The 16,812-nt window shown below is 39.3% G+C and overlaps 2 protein-coding genes across 7 annotated transcripts in view; one reads left to right on the forward strand and one right to left on the reverse strand.

Moving 5' to 3' along the window:
• Window positions 1–16,812, forward strand: part of MCM9 (minichromosome maintenance 9 homologous recombination repair factor) — a 109,675-nt gene that overhangs the window by 25,164 nt on the left and 67,699 nt on the right. For 5 of the 6 annotated variants that reach the window (XM_086317125.1, XM_086317119.1, XM_086317126.1 and 2 more), the window contains one exon: window positions 366–485. In XM_086317125.1, the coding sequence (XP_086173251.1) occupies window positions 366–485 (120 nt within the window). Of the gene's footprint in view, window positions 1–365; window positions 486–15,429; window positions 16,071–16,812 lie in introns of those variants that run through there. The other variant, XM_086317121.1, reaches the window with a different exon arrangement.
• ASF1A (anti-silencing function 1A histone chaperone) lies at window positions 3,969–16,804 on the reverse strand. The gene is made up of 4 exons (XM_086317127.1): window positions 16,499–16,804; window positions 10,523–10,638; window positions 5,868–6,044; window positions 3,969–4,367 (listed from the first exon to the last, which is right to left on the reverse strand). Exons 1-4 carry the CDS (start codon window positions 16,605–16,607, stop codon window positions 4,155–4,157), a joined length of 615 nt encoding a protein of 204 aa, XP_086173253.1. The 5' UTR covers window positions 16,608–16,804; the 3' UTR covers window positions 3,969–4,154.

Consider the following 16,812-nt stretch of genomic DNA (forward strand, 5'->3'; position numbering starts at 1 on the left):
TACTTGTATGGATGGATGGAAAGAATTAATCACAGTAGTTTGATATTTAAAATAAATTAAATAAAATCAGAAACTTTATAAGCCAGAAGTTTTTTAAATGTTAAACACAGTCCCTAAACATCTGGAACTAGAACAAAAATCTCTTAAAAGTTTTTAATTTTAAATGCTGCACTCAGAAATCCAAAGACTATTATTTATTTTGAAAGTTAACTTTTCTAAGGACATTCTGGATAAAGTCTTCCTTGAATGACCTTAAACTAAAATACTATATAAAATAAAAATTGTGTGAGCATTCCAAATGGACCATTTTTGACTAATTATGAGTCTTTTCATAGCAGTTAGAAACTTTATTTATGCTTTTCTAGGTGAATCTCATCTTTTATTGGTTGGGGATCCTGGCACAGGGAAATCTCAATTCCTCAAATATGCAGCAAAGATTACACCAAGATCTGTGCTCACCACAGGAATTGGATCTACTAGTGCAGGTATTTTATGTGATGATTTCAGTTATTTAATGTTACTTCAGAAGCTAACACAATGGTTATTTTCTTGTGAAAAAGTACCTGTAATAGGATATATTTCAAGATTTTTGTGTTACTGCCAAAAACCTAATATTCAGCATTACTTTTGTCGCTCTAAGAAAATATTTCAAAAGCTCCACCTTCACTTATTTTTCAAAAGCTTTTTCCATGTGTCTTTTTTGTATCTTAGTTTTGAATGATTGTGTTCAACGTTCTCATTCTCTAGTGATTACTTTTGTACATGCTTAAGCAGCATCTGTAATTCTGTGAAGACCCAGCAAACAGTGCTGAAACTAACTAAATAGGGGTAAGATCTCACTTTACAAATAGATGGCATAAAGCTTAAGGCATTTTCATACTCGTGGATCTCACAGACAACAGTGATTCCTGCTAAAAATTCTTAGGTAGAAAATGTGTCTTAGATGTGGAAAGTGTACTTTTATCACTGCAACATGGAGCTTCATTCATACACTGTAATGATTCTTCAACAAGTACAGTATATTTAAAGCCTTTGCTGATAGAATGTTAAGATTTGATTATAAAGTGACTTTAGGAAAAAATTATTTTAAAGGACATGTTTTGATGCCATTTAAAATTTCTACACTGTTTTGACTGGGAAAATATTTCTCCTGTTCTCCTATAGTAGGCCTTTGGTTTCATACATTTTACAAATGTTACTGGTTAGGGATGTCTACTGTCCATGGCCTGTACTCAGATTTCTTATGAGAAGCTTATATTTGAAAACTTATAAAGCAGGAAGTGCTCCATTATGGTCCTTAGTAATAAGATCTCTGTTTTAAGGGGTCTCAGCTTTGAAATATAACTAAACAGTATATTAAGCACTGACAGGAAGGGATTTGTGGACTGAGAAGAGTAGACAAGCTTTAGGGTACTGGAAGGGGAAAAGACAGGAATATATGAAGAAGACTTCATGTGCATTTCAAAATTTTATGACTCAGTATTTTAGAGTTCTGTATTAAATGATATTAACAATGAACGAATAAAAGAGTTTCCCCAGTAATGACATGGAATGTTTCCTAATTATTATATGGAGTGTCAAGAAATAAGACCAGGCTAATTTGTGGACTACTAGTATTTCAGAGTATTTGGACAGTTTTAAACTGAATGGCTGCTGAATTCACTGAATTAGCACTTTCTGTCTTATTGCCAAGGTTATAATCCAAATATGAAAGAAATGGCAGGTAGAAGGAATATAAATTTTAGAACTGGAGATAAGTTATTGCTACTTCTAATCCACCCAAAGGGCCAGACTACCCTTTATTTAAACTGTATCACAACCCATTAGAGGGTCTATTCATCGGTCAGAACCAGCACTTTCAAAACAAAATACAGTAACAGATACTACAGTATACTAGTGCACAGAGAAGGTGCACTATTACGGGTGTATTATGTGCAAATTGTTAATATACATACTTGTGTTATGGGGGTCATACTTAAACTTCTTTTTTTACCATAGATTACAGTAAAATGTTTTGAAAACTGTTGCCATTGACTTTCTTGTTAACTAGAAAACCTCAAACCTGAGGGTTAAGACCACATGAAAGCCTAAGGCTATATAAGATTATAAATGAACGAATGCACGCATGTTTCTCAGACTTCAGCTTGTTCTCTCAGCTCCAATGATAGCCACATTCCCTCTGGCCTACTCGCCTATTTCCTTTGTGGCATAAGTAACTTGTTCATGTTTATCTTCTCAGGACACAGCTATTCACTATGATCAGAAAGGGAAAAAACATTTCCAAACTTTCTAGCTGTTATTTCAGGCAGTGTCTAGCTAAAAAGAAAAAATAAAAAACAACCTATGCATTCTAGTTTCTTAGTTCCTAATGTTTGAATACTCTTTATTTTTTAAAATTATAGAACCATCAAAATGTTAAATAAGAGAGAATAGTTTTTAAGCTTCAAACTTCTGTGAAAATTGGCTGTCAGTTTACAAATTGATTTAAAAACCTAACTGTTTGATGTCAGTACAAATCAATCATAATTAATCAGGATAAAAACTCAGCTGTGAACTGATTTGGTAATTTGGCTTATATATGCTTTATTTCTAATAAGCATGTATTGTGTTCCTGTTATATTAATCACTGAGCTCTTGGTTGGAAAGTATTAGTTTTATTTTCATTTTAATATTTTAACATTTTCTTTTAATTGCAATTAGACAAAAATGAAATTTTCTTCATGTTGTTTTAACAGTCGTACGTATTTTACTTTTAAAGTCTATGAACTAGTTAGTGGACAGTATTTTAATTATCTGGTATACTAAACTTCAGAGTTTAACATTTAGCAAAATTTTGCTTCACAAAGTCACTTTGTAGAATGACAGGAAATATATACAGCTTCAAATCCATATTCAGACATATGCCCCTTTCCCTTCCTCAAAATAAATGCTTTTAAAAAGTGCAGTATAAAAGTTTTAGCTATGAAGGCACTGCATAATTCTGTATTATATGGCTAATGTCTTGATTAGCAGCAAGAGTGATGAGAATATTCTACACTTAATTTACTGGAACATAAGAAACTTTTTGAGGAAGGACTTAGCTCTCATCAAAGAAAAAGAACCTTTTGTCCCGTTTAGTTAATGCATTCCTTTTCAAGATTGCTTTTAAAAAACCTCATCTGAAAAAGCTATCTAGAAATTGTCTACCACAAATATTGTACATGAGTGTCGGGAGATTCGGAGAAAAGTACTTTATGTGGAAATATATATAGTTTCATATGATAAAGCTAAATATATATTTCCAAATCTACTGTTTTTATATAAATGCTGCCAACAACAGATGACTTGTCAAAACAGTTTTAAAGGGTTATGTTCATAGTATTTTTTATAAATCTAATGAACCAAAGTCATTATACTCTTCTATTCTTAAAGTTAGGGAGTTTGTATCTGCTTCTGACATGTTGAATTCACTGGGTAATGATGATGTATGATTCAAGAACTGTTGTGATGTCCTAAACTGTTATAAAAACAAAAATCATAGGCAGAGGACCTTATAAACAATTAACCACATTTGTTACCTTAGAACCAAACTGAATGCTGTCTAACATTATATGAATAGTAGACATAAGAGGCTTCAAAGTGGCCTGGAAAACTAGATCTTGAAGTTCTTGGTCACATATAGTTTACTTCAAATCCCTTCTTTAAGGGTATGCCGGGAAAAGAACGGAAATTTGCCCCTTAAATCAAACCAAATTATGTGTTATCACAGGAAGACACATTTAGTTGAAGTGCACTTTGTTCTTTCAAAGGTTAGTTAAGATAGTGGCCCAAAGATTATTATCCAAGAGGCTAAGACATCTTTACAACCTGGTCTAATGATTCATTTTTCTTTTTAAGTGCTTTAATTACATATAGAGGAGAAGAAAATAATATATATGTTTTAATCAGATTAGTTTCAGAACAAATAAAATAACACATTAGAGAAAAACTTACTTAAAAATAGTTGTATTTATATTCCACAATTTGCTCAAATACTGGTTTTCTTATAAACTTTCTACAGGATGTTTTTTAAACAAATTCTTCACATTGCATCTTGACTATGTACTTACGGAATTTCAGGGAAATAGTTCTGTGTGTTTTTATAGCTTAATTTGTACTAAAGGGATGGCAGGTGGTCACATGCAGTCCATGTGGGATTCTAACATGACATTTAGTGAGTTTTCTGATGTGGACCATCCCTTTGATGCCGAAGGTAATGCATCTGTTGAAAGAAGTGACGGTAGATTTGGATTACTGCTCTCTGCATCTTCCAGTTTTTCTGTGTTATCTTCCCAATTAATGTGGAATCTTGTGACTCTGGGATTGGATGCCAAAATATTCCTTTGAAGCTAGAGGATAAAGGAAATATATAAATGGTAAACACTAAGAAAGTTAGATCACTGTATACAGATAGACCTTAATAGAATGGTTCTTTATATTTGTACTCCTAAAGCACTAATTCATATACAAACTGAGTGAGTGAAGTCGCTCAGTCGTGTCTGACTGTTTGCGACCCCATGGACTATAGCCTACCAGGCTCCTCTGTCCATGGGATTTTCCAGGTGCGAGTACTAGAATGGGTTGCCATTTCCTTCTCCAGGGGATCTTCCCAACCCAGGGGTCGAACCCAGGTCCTCCTACATTGCAAGCAGACACTTTACCATCTGAGCCACCAGGGAAGTCTTCATATACAAAGGTATAAGTCAAATAAAATACACTAAACATAACTAATAAATGACAGGGCTGCAGTAAAGAAATTATTTTAGCCTAATGGAAACAAGATGTGGGGACCCTGAAGGAATCATTCAGATCTTTTACTATCCAACAAAACATCTAACTCTATCCTTATTTCTTAAAAGGGAGAGAATCTCTTGAATGCATCAGAGGATGCTTCATTTAACAAATTAACGTGCTTTCTAGATTTTGATGTGGTCCTTCTTCAGTAATATTTTCAAGTAAAATGCAAAGTATCCCCAAATAGGACCTTTCATTATTAATGGTTTCCTATCTTTTAATTATTATTGCTCATTCTTAGACAGAATATTCTAGTTCCTTCTCATTTTGCTATACAAGTAGCCATACAGGTAACTAATAAATTAGAAAGGGAAGGTTCCACATCAGAATAAAAAACATTCTCGCCTTATTATCAGAAAGAAGAACATTCCATTCCACTCCCATGTAATGTTTCTTACATGGTCTGGTAGATAGTGTTATGTTCAATATCACAAAAATCACCAGTTACTAAATATTATAGTTCCCAATGGAAAATCATAAAGTACTTGGTATTTCTGAGAATATCAAGTCACAGACTTCAGGTTCACACTCAGAAACTTAGCTGTTTTCACCACCAGATAATATTTAAGACCTGTAGTTTAACCTTTGAGAATAGCTGATGAAGCAAGGCATATGGGAGTTTTGAGATAACAATGTTCCTATGAAAAACAAAACGTCCCCCTACAATTTTGAGATGTTACAGACCAAAATATTATGGAATAATCAGTACAACACACAGGAATTTGAACATCCTAAAGACGGAAATAGATAGAATCATGATGTATGGGGAATGCCATACAGGGAGCCATTAACAGAGACCTGCTGGAGGCACTTTCCGTTTTCTAAATCATCAGACTCTCAAGGTGCCTGACCAACATTAACTGCTAATAGCTAACCTGGAGGTAGCTTTGAAGTCATCCATGGTAAGGGAACAATGATTGGCTTGCTTAGTTGGCACAAGGACCTCAAATTTATTTTGTCTCAAAGCCACTTTCATAGTGTACTATGAAATGGCAACTGCTTAAAAAACTGTACAGTAAAATGAATGAAAAAGGAATAATGAAAAGGAGTATTACCTTAGAAAAGTCTGGTTTTACTGGCGGATTTTCCCTTAATTCTGTCTCGGTATATTCATTATTTACATAATAACCAACTCTAATAAACTCTTGACCTCGATAGGTGCACGTTATTAGCACAACTGTTACACCTACAGCATCTGCATCTGGAATGAGTCCCGGGTTAGGTGCGTCAGCCTAGAATCATGTAAAAAAAAAAAAAACACACGGCACAAAGTGTTGTTAACCATAAGCAAAACTGGAGTTTTGGTTACACTGAGCACCTTCAGTCAAGGGCACAGCAACCAAAACTTGGAAATCATACTGGGAAGGCAAATGCTCATTTTTGAAACTGACTTATAGCTAGAAAATATAGCTCATACATTTCTCCACAATATGCCTAAGTACCTGAAAACATCACCATGTCTAGAGGAAAATACATGTGGCTACCGTGTGTGCGGCTACTGTGTGTGCTGGTTCATGACGGATTATGCAATATTCAATTATAAAACCTTTTATAAAATATAGTAAACAAATCAATAGTCTTATTGAGTCCAACCTTCCCAGTCATAATTTCAGACCTTAAAAATTAGTAAACATTTAATTATCCCATACAGCCTTTTGGCAGCACATGTTTATTATCCAGTTTCCTAGGACCCATATTCTCATATCCAGTCAACACCCCCCACCCCTCACAGATATTCTAATAGGAAATTAATATAAAACTCAAAGTGGAGTGGAAATAGTTTTATAGCAGAATTTCAAAAAATACAAATAGTCCCACATACTATGGAAATTCAGTGAAGGTAGAGATTGTTTGAGGCAGATCTTGTTTTGAATCAAACTGCTCTAAGCTGAAACTTAAGGCAGGTGAGCTAGAGGTGGCTGAGAGCTCAGGCCCTGTCCACAGCCACGTGGAAGACAGGAAGGACTTAGTTGGAAGGCGTCACAGGCTGGGGACAGGCAGTGGTAGCACTGAGCATGGCCGAGAGCAGCCACTCTGATGGCACGAAGCATATGAAGTCCCACAGACTGGCTACTCTTGCTGCGACACGAAGGGCCATCCTTGGGCCTGGGTGAGCGCTTCAGCTCATGCCTCAGCTTGGGAGCACTTCTGACTGGTGTTCTCAGGCCATTATCATTAAAGACTCGTGATTACTATCTACCTACCACAGGGAGGTGACACAGAAAGGCACCGGACACCCACCTAGTCACCTAGACTAGAAGCCTGTCACCTCAGCTTCCCTACCTCCCACATCTAGTGGGTCTCAGTGTCCACCATCTCTGAAAGCAGAATTCAGGTCTTCATCTCTCATCTGGAATATTGCTAAAACTTCCCTGCTGGTCTCCCCCAGTGTTAGCCTAATTGCACCATGGCCAACATGCTAATGCTATCTAAGTGCAAATCTATTCCTATCCCTTCACTGGGTTTTAAAAACCTCAGGTGATTACCCTAATTTCTGACATAAAAACCCTCAGTTTTTAGCTTCATTTATAAGGCCCTTCACATTTGGTCTCAATCAACATTACAGTCTCTTTAACTCCACCTCTTGGTCTAGAAATGTAAGTTCTTTAAAAAGTAGTAATAATTCTTCATGCCTTTGTGTCTTGCATATATTCCTTCCCTAACTTGCTGAAAAATTCATCTTTGAAGCTTGTGTCAAATGTATCCTTCTTAGTAAGGCACTTTCTAATCCAAACATATAATTAATAGCACTCTTTATGCACTCATATTATTTGACACAATGTCTCTATTAATGTATTCCAACAATCTAAATATGTTTACCCTTCAAGCTTCCCTAAAATTCTAAGCTTTATCTTGGGCAGGAGTCCCATCCAACTCTGTGATCTCAAGTCTGGCATGGTTCTAGGCACAGTATATACTGAGTATTTTGAAATTTATTCATAACTCAGTTCCTGCCCTTACGTGGTTTATGATCTCTTTGGAGAAATACCAGAATAGAACAGGGGGCCTGAGAATATGCTGTTTGCCTTTGGGTAGAGATGGGAAACAGGTGGTTTAGTGCTATGGGAACCTCTCCCACTATTGCTTCCCATCCCCTCAGCAGATTGGTTCTAAGCATGTTTGTGTTTTAAAATTTGTTTGCTAAAGGATTCAGCCTGAGCGAAATCAAGGAGAGAAGCCTGCAGGCCTCTCAGATGATTTAGGATGGAGAAGTGATAAGCAGAGATCTTTGACTCCAACAAGCAATACGAGGTAGATGTCTGGGCACCTTCCTGCTAGCCTTTGACACACTTAATTAAGAGGAAGGCATTTTATTTGGAGAGGCAAAATCATGGCAGACCAGGAGAACACTATGGTAATTTGTTTCAAACATAAAACACAAAACTATTTTAGTACCTTTCTGCTGATAAGAGTGAATTCAAAAAAACGCATAGGCTGAACACGTGATCTAGGTCACATTGTACTTCCTCTGTACTTGTGGCAACATGTGCACACATACCAAAGTGAAAATCACTACAGGGAAATACTTTTTAAGAACTTTTCCCATAGCACTTAAAGCCCAAAGTTGAGGAATATTCTTAACCAACATAAACACATAGAAAAGATAAATTTTTAAAAGTTTGTTTAAAAAATACGGCATGTATTTGCAAGTTTTTTTTTAAATCAGCATTGAAAGGTATATCACTACACCTCAAGTTTCTTGATTTGAATTACGAATTATCATCTTTGAAGTGGGCCTCCCTGGTGGCTCAGATGGTAAAGAATCTGCCTGCAATGAACAAGACCTGGGTTCGATCCCTGGGTTGGGAAGATCCCCTGGAGAAGGTCATGGCAACCCACTCCAGTATTCTGGCCTGAGAAATTCCATGGACAGAGGGCCTGGCAGGCTACAGTCCATGGGGTCACAAAAGAGTCAGACATGACTAAGCACAGCACACATCTGAAGTATAGGTTCTCTAGGCTTGTGGATCAGAGCAAATAGTGCTTCTTTATATAACAATTTCAAGAAGCTAAGAGAATAAAAACTTAGTTCTCATTATAGAAATAGGGAGCTGTCTGTCACTGATTATACTTAACTGCTTTATTCCTCATGACATTCTTATGAGGTAGGCTATTATTCACAGTTCAGAGATGACTGGCGTGGCTAGGAGCCTGACTGAAGTCACATGTCTCTAAGCAGCAGAGTGGGACTAAACCTAGTTTTCAAGTGCAGGGCTTCCCTATACAGGCATCTCTGATACCCTCGTCCTCCGCTAAGATGTCAGTCAGTCACACAACTCAGCTTAACAGCACTTATCTTTTTTAAAAGGTTTTTTTTGTTTTTTTTAATGTGGACCATTTTTAAAGTCTTTAGTGAATTTGTTATAAAACTGCTTGTTTTATGTTTTGGTTTTTTTTTTGGCCAGGAGGCTTGTGGGCATGTAGTTCCCCGACCAGGGATCGAACTTGTACTCCCTGCATTGGAAGGCAGAGTCCTAACCACGGGACCACCAGGGAAGTCTCTAACAGAACTTGTAACTAATATATTTGAGCCTTTCAGTCAGTATATGTAAGCTTTCCTTAACCATTTATTTACATATAATACTTGTTGCTTTTTAATAAAAAGCACTAAGGCTAGGAGACTAAGATTTTGAATTCAAATTTAGGAAAGAGGAGGGAGCAGTGGTAGCTTGAGAGATAGGTTTGAGTGATTCTTAGCCCATATCTTCTGGGATTATTTAACCAACAGTATTCATTTAAATTGGCCTCATCTGTGAAGTGAACCAAGTGAGTGCTCAGGGATAGAAGATTTAGCTTTTTTTTTCTGGTTAAGTCTTCTCAGTGGGTTCTACTTAAATAATGGAATTCTGTTGGGTGGCAAAACTTGTAAAAAAAAAAAAATTAATAATAGTTTTTTAAAAAACTATGGCTAGTTACTCTTTGGACTATTATAAACATCTTCCTCTAATAAACATGGATAACTGAGAAGTGACTGGATAGTTGTATACAACAATTTGATGTGCACTGAAAGGAGTAGTATTTTTCAACACAGAAGACAATGTCTGAAGCCTTGGCACAGACCTAAATACTGTCAGTGGGATCGGAGAACATAATTATCTATTAGTAGAGTTTCTCCTTATAAATGACAGAGCTGTGGATTTGTAATAGTAACCCTCTATAAGAAGTGTAGGGGAGATGCTTTAGTAGACCACTGGACTTCCAGTGACCTCAGATCTCACAGATCTCTTATCTTCTAACATACCTGGTAACCTAGCTGAATTACTGATTCAGTAATGCTAAAATAAAGTTGTTTTGTTATATCATTCCTAGTGTCTGAAACTATAATCTGAAAATGCATATTACTGATGATCCCAGTTAGTAGTAAGCATTTTGAACCCCTGTTTTGGGCTGCTGGACAGCCAGCCACCCTAAAGGTTTCATACTTAGAGGCTATTCACAGGAAGAGTGCAAAATTAACCATCACATGTGTGCTGCCACAGTGAAAGGTTAACTGCGTGCTGTTCAAACCCCGAAGTAAAAATCACAGGAACACTCTCAGCACGTGTAACCAGGAGGTGGCATTCCTTCATGACACATAAACTTATTAAAACATGAAAGAAGCAGATAAAAAGTGAATGCAGTAGAACCAGAATGATGTAGCCCAAAAGGAAAGGGCTGAGGACCATTTAGAAATGTATTTGGCATACAGATATACCAAGAATAATCTTACCTGAAATACAAACATATGCCGTCCTGCAGGAACAGGGCCCACTAAAACAGAGTCTAAAACTTGATCGTATTCTTCACTTTCTGCAGAGCCCACATAGATAATTTTCCATTCCAGGTCTAGGGTTAAAAACCAAAATATTATTTCATATTCAGTAATTACAAGATGACATCAAAGACCCTTTGAATGTCCACTTACACCATTTATTGGCTGCTAAAATTGGCTTTTCATAGCAGAAAATCCAGAAACACACGTAAGTGCTCCTTATAAAATTTGTACATTTCATACCAGTTTCTCACAGTGCTGTTATGTGAAATACTGGTTCCTGGTCAGGGCATCTCGCGAATGAAACAACATGGCCAAAAGCTTGGGAAATGCTCTTGAGGATTTATAAAGCACACTGGCAGAACAAGGGGTCTGAGAAATCCTTCAGTAAAGAATACCAGTACTATTAATCCGGTGTTTCCTAAATTTATTTGGCTAAGGAATCCCTCTGCCTTTTCTGTATGTCATCATTTAACCTGCTAAACCCACTTTGGAAGGGCTACCCCATATTATGCATAGATCCAGATCAAAGAGCTCCAAAGTGGAAAAATCACTATTTGCCAACTGCTCCTATGGCTCAGAAGCCCCTTAGGGCTTCAACTCAACTGTTAAAGGTTCACAGTGGGTTTCTCCCTCATGGCACCCCTTCCTGTCATCCATTCTTTACATTGGGAAGAGGAAACAAAGGTTTCTTATACCACTTGATGTGTCAGAGTATACACTGTGGGAACAGGCATGAGAACAAGAAAGAATAAAGTACAAGCCAAGTCACTCCATGTAGTTCAGTCATTATATGTAATTCAGTCTTTACTGAGCACCCTTGACAGTGTGCTCTGCGAGAAGAACCCAGAGATGAGTACAATGACTGCTCTTTGCAAGCAGCCTCCTCATTAGTAGGGGGAGGGACACCATTCCACAAATACAAATTCTCTCTCAGACCTCCTGGTCCTCTGAGGATGTTTGGCACTGTGTGGCCTGCCTCTTGGATCCACTCCACAAAGTCTACACCAGCACTCGGGGATGGGGGCGGTGATGTTTCTGGGTCACCTATGGAGAATCTAATGCCTTCATGTGTTGTCATTCTTGTATAACGTTGTAGCTCTTTTTGTTCCTTAAATAGGTACCAGGAATAGGCTAGGCATTACTTATTCATAATGTATCATAAACTGCAGTTTATTGAAGTAAGAGATCCTTTAGGTTTCTTCTTTCTCTTACTGTGTCACGGTTCTGTCCCAGACCTCGGCCACTTTATCTTCAATTTCTAGTACATTTCTAGATGCAGGGTCCTACGTCTGACATCTCGTGAGATTATCTATTTGCTGATGAAGATTAAGAGAGGGAACAAGCAGTATGAGTGTCTAGTCAGAAGGAACAGCAAGTACTAAGGCGAGACAGCAGGCACAGGCTTGAGAAAAAGCAAAGCCACGGGGGCAAGAGCAGAATGAGCAGGAGAGAAAGCAGCTGACTGTGAGATCTGGAGGTGAAAGGTGTAGCTAGAGGATGCAGGGTTTGGAAGTCATCGTAAGGATTTTTGGCTTTTTCATGAAGTGGCATGGGAAGCCACTGGAATGTTGAATGTTGAGAGGAGCGACATGGTCTGATTTTCATTTTGTGTGTTTGCATTAGTCGCTCAGTCATGTCTAACTTTTTTTTGACCCCATGGACTGTAGCCCACCAGGCTCCTCTGTCCATGGAATTTTCCAGGCAAGAATACTGGAGTGGGTGACTTTCATCTTAGGAGGATCATTTTAGTTGCTGTGTTTAGTAGAGACTGTAAGATGGCAAGGGACAAAACAGGAGGATAGTTCAATTGAGGCAAGAAATTATGGTGTCTTGGACCACATGTAGCCATAGAGGGGAGAAGTAGTAACATTGTGGATATATCCTGAAGGTGGAGCCAGCAAGAGCCACTTATTTTTCTGGGGGCAGGGAAGGGAAACCATCAGGAGTTCCAGGGATAAAGAAGGTAATGAATAAGTGGAGATCATATATCTGGTAAAAATTTAGAAACTGTCCATATGTGAAACCTTGAAAATAGGTGGGATTCCAAGGGAGTGAGCCCAGGGGGCTCTCCAAAGTTAAGAAGTCAGGGAGATAGGATCAATTAAAGTTACCCAATTAGTGGCCAGTGAAGCAGGTAACCCAAAAGTCAAGTGGAGAAATGGTTTTAAGAAGAAAGGGGTATGGAAACTACTCAACTAGCTAAGTAAAAAGACTGGGAATTGTCACACAGAGGTTTCCATAATTCTTTGTTCATTCCATAAGTATTTGTACTACTATGGATCGTGCTCTTGCCTTAATTGTTATAAGCTGGCATTTGTGGTCTGGTGCAAGAACGTGGTTATGACTTAAAAACCTCCCTTTATAAAATACCTGGGCATTGGCTTTGCCACCTCACACCTGTTATTCAAAACCTCAACAGCTTTGTAGGTATCACATGGGTTTAGTTATACCTGTTACACAAAGTTGAGACTCTTGATAGGTTAAGTAATATACCCAAATTCACACAGCTAGTAAATGGAAGAATCAGAATCCAAGCTATGTCTCTGTGACTCCAAAGCCTGGACTCTTTCCAAAAATCTAAGGAAGATAGATTCTTCCCTTTTTAGCTCTCAAATCAACAGTGAAATAAAGGAATTTAACTGCGGGAGGTGGGAAGGCATGGCTGAGGGCAGAGGCCAGGGGGATAGATAATCTAGCCTTAAGGAGTATAGGCTGTAACTCAGGGTACCTTAACTTTTATGCTATGGATGCTTGCTATAGCTACCGAGTTTAAAACGCACAATACTTAATTTATAAATTAGCATCCGTTGTTTTGTTCTTAATCTTTTCTTTGAACCTAGCTTCATTCCCTTGCCCCCTGTATTTGAAACAAGAAGGGACAGGATGAAATGCTTTACACAGGTGATAGTTTGAAGGAGTTTACTCACTTATTTAAAAAGTTAACTGTTTCATTTAATCATGGTAATGTCAGTCTCCCAAGTGTCTCCATTTGAGGTGGGAGTGAGGGAAGTCACCATGTAAATTTCAAACTAATTACTCTATTTGGGAACACCTGTGATATAGGGGGACATATGTAGTCTTTGTGAATTAGTACAAACCTGAGGTTTTAAAGTATGAAGCTTCATTCAGTTATGTTTTAAGTATGTATTCAACTGACAGCTCAAAGTATTGATATTGGTCAACATTTTTTAAAAAGGCTCCATTCAGTAAAGAAGAGAAATCAGCAATCCACAGAAGGTATAAGAAAGTCAGCAGTAAAGTCAATGAAAATGTGTACAGGCTTGGTGACCATCAGATCAAACACACCCAAGGTCTCCTATCTCCCGGACTTTACAGGAGAGCCTCTCCTTGTATCTGTGGATTGCTGTCCTACCCCTGTAGAGGTCTTATAGTAGATTTCAACTAAATTCTCTTAAGTACTCAGACTTTTTCTGAAGCAAAGTACTCAAAGACTTTCTGAAACAAAGCTACAGGGCAGCTTTTAAAGGAAAGTAAAAATACGTGAGGGCTATTGACAATTTAAAGTATGAAAAATGGCGGCCAAGCTTTGGAACTTGAAACAAAATTATACAGTAAAAATTTCTCATTGGACTATTCTATAGTTCACTTTCAAGAACAAATATTTTAAAAAACTGTAGCATAAAAGATGGGACTATAAGAAGTCTTTGCTAAGTAAACTCTATTTCCTTAATCCACACAGCCTCTAGGTGGCGAACATAAGCATGGCACCTTTTTGAAAGATTCCTTTGCAGCTTCGGTATGACTCAGCTTGAACTCTTAAAAAGTACTAAATAAATGCCCAGTATAAATGCCTGGGAAGTGAGGTAGACAAGTCAAAGTAAGGTGTATTCCTGACATCAGTACTGTAAAAATTCTGATAGGATTCAGCTTGGTTCTGAAAAGATCCCATTACAAATGGAACACATCAATGGCAGGTTTCAACCATCCATTGTCAAAACCCTGTAACAACATCCTGAATCATCTAACTTCCTTGTTGAGAACTGGCTCCTAAAATGGAAGATATCACTTGAGAAATACCAGTAATTTCAAGAAGTTCTAATGCCTAAAACACTGTACTATAAATTGGGAGGGACTCATTTATTGTATTTCTCTTGCATTTGTCAACTTTTATATGCGATTGATTGTAAAACCAAAAAAATTAGTCTAGTGGGCATGAAAATGGGCCTAGTGGCCGAAATGCTTATGGCAGTTCTTTAGTAACCAAATAGCTTCAAAGTTGGTAATAAGGAAAATCCCCTTTAATTTTTATTAGCAACGGCCCATTTAAGAATTAGTTTAATAAATGAATTGTCTTTCAAAATGTGCCTACTATTGTATGTGCATATGTGCTTTATATTTGTAGTAGAACTACAATGTACGGAACAGCACACACTAAAGTGGTAATTATGGTTACTTTTGAGTGACAGGGAGGCGGAAGGTACAGAGGACTGTTACTTTATATATGTATGAACAACTTTTAAAAAGTTTATTACAGTGAGCATATGTTGGTTTTCGTAATTGAAATAGTTTACACGCTACCTAAAATACATTATACAGGGATTAAAGGATAATTTTTTAAGTGAAAATGCTTTACATGCCTTGATTAGCATATAATTTAAAATGCATTTTGCTAAACATAATTGTAAGTTCAAACAAAGTCTGTCCCCTATTTAGCTGTAAAATTATCATCGATGAAGTTAAACTTTTTTTTCCCCTTGAAATTTTGAAAATGGAGCACTGGATGGTTTTAATAAAATCGGAAAGATCTTGGCAAATTTTAGCTTTCTAAATTTCTTACTGCACATGCTATATGTCTTTCTGAGGACCTTAAAACGAACTTAGAAAAAAATACTAAATTTTGCATTGCCATCAGGACTTTATTTCCTAGCCCACTTTTGTGTGTTATGTTCAGGGTATTTGGATGTGGAGTTGCTGTAATTAGATTTCAACACGTTCTTGAAGGAAGTCTTTCAAACTACCTAGAAGCCAGTGATTAAGTCCTGGAAATTATTTAAATATTTTACGTATTTCTGCTCTCACGTTAAATGTAACTTGCTAGCTTAGCAATACGTTTCTTCCTGAGAGAGAGGAGAGAAGATTTCAGTCACTAAGGATGAGGAGCCCACGTTGCTCGGGGCGAGCCTGCGCGCCAGCATCCCCGGGCGCCCCGAGCATCCTGGGTGCCGGCTGGGGAGCGCCGGCCCGGGAGCACCCGCGGCCCCCGGAGAGCGCCGGCCCGTGGCGCCGAGGGGCGAGCCTGCGCCCGCCTCCCCCACTGGTTGGTCCAGGGAGCCAGAAATCAGCGCGAGGACAGCCTCGCTCCCCTCCCCGAAGCGGCCGGGCATGGCCACCCCGGAGAGTCCGGTAACTCCAGCGTGAGCGCTAAAAATGGATGTGCCTCTTGCTGGGGGGCAGGAAGGTGGGCAGGCGGGGCGCCGCGCTCGTCACCCGCGGAGAGGAGGCGTCGTGACGCCGGGGTCGGTGGCCCAATTCTCTACTCTCGGTAAGATGGCTCCGCTGCGAACTCGCCGGCGCCGACCACACACATGCCTCTGCCTTCCCACCTCCTCGCCGGGGCCGCGGAGGCCGTTGGGTGCTCGGGGCCAGCCCGGCGCGACCCCCGGCCGGCGCCGCGGGCGCTAGTGCGGGTCTCGCGAAGCGCCCGCCCGCCAGACAAAGCTGACAACATGGCTACCTCCGCTCGAACAAGTTCCTCGCAAGTTGAGCCGCGGCAGGCGCCCCAGCGGCGGCCGAACGCTGCGCGCGCCTGGCCGGCCGTCGTCCATCAACTTCAAGTTTCCCTCCGCAGAGCCGAGCCCGCAGCCCGCTCGGCGCCGAGCCCCGGCCGCCCGCGCGAGGCCGGGCCCGGGAAACTTTCAACGTCTGCAGCCCGCAACTGACAGCCCGGCGGCGGGCGGGCGCCCGACTCACCTTCAGACAGGTCCTCGATGCACTCGAAGGTGATCTCGAACTGGAATGGGTTGTAGAAAGGAGAAGGGTTATCCAGCACCACTACATTGTTCACCTGAACCTTTGCCATATTTTGAAAAAAACACAAACAATGGGGACGGGGGGCTCGTTGCGGCACAATAAAGTCCAGCGCGCGGCCGCTCGGGAGAGCGCAGACCCCCGCCCCGGCGCCGGCCCGACGTCGTGCAGCGGCGACTTGAGAAACTTTTTTTTCCTCTTTTTATTTACACGGGAACACTCCACAGTGTTTTGCAGCTTTCCTATTTCACTAAACT

Source organism: Bos grunniens, chromosome 9 (genome assembly GCF_055505025.1).
Source record: "Bos grunniens cultivar Pamir isolate PY7600 chromosome 9, Bosgru_T2T1.0, whole genome shotgun sequence".
NCBI classification, from domain to species: domain Eukaryota; kingdom Metazoa; phylum Chordata; class Mammalia; order Artiodactyla; family Bovidae; genus Bos; species Bos grunniens.

What these genes read in the sequence shown, in the direction of transcription:
- ASF1A (XM_086317127.1), bottom strand. Translation starts at nt 16,607, where the DNA reads ATGGCAAAGGTTCAGGTGAACAATGTAGTGGTGCTGGATAACCCTTCT. An exon ending in GGCATATGTTTGTATTTCAG is followed by an intron (nt 6,045 to 10,522) that starts GTAAGATTATTC and finishes ACATGATTCTAG; the next exon opens with GCTGACGCACCTAACCCGGG. An exon ending in TAAAACCAGACTTTTCTAAG is followed by an intron (nt 4,368 to 5,867) that starts GTAATACTCCTT and finishes TTTATCCTCTAG; the next exon opens with CTTCAAAGGAATATTTTGGC.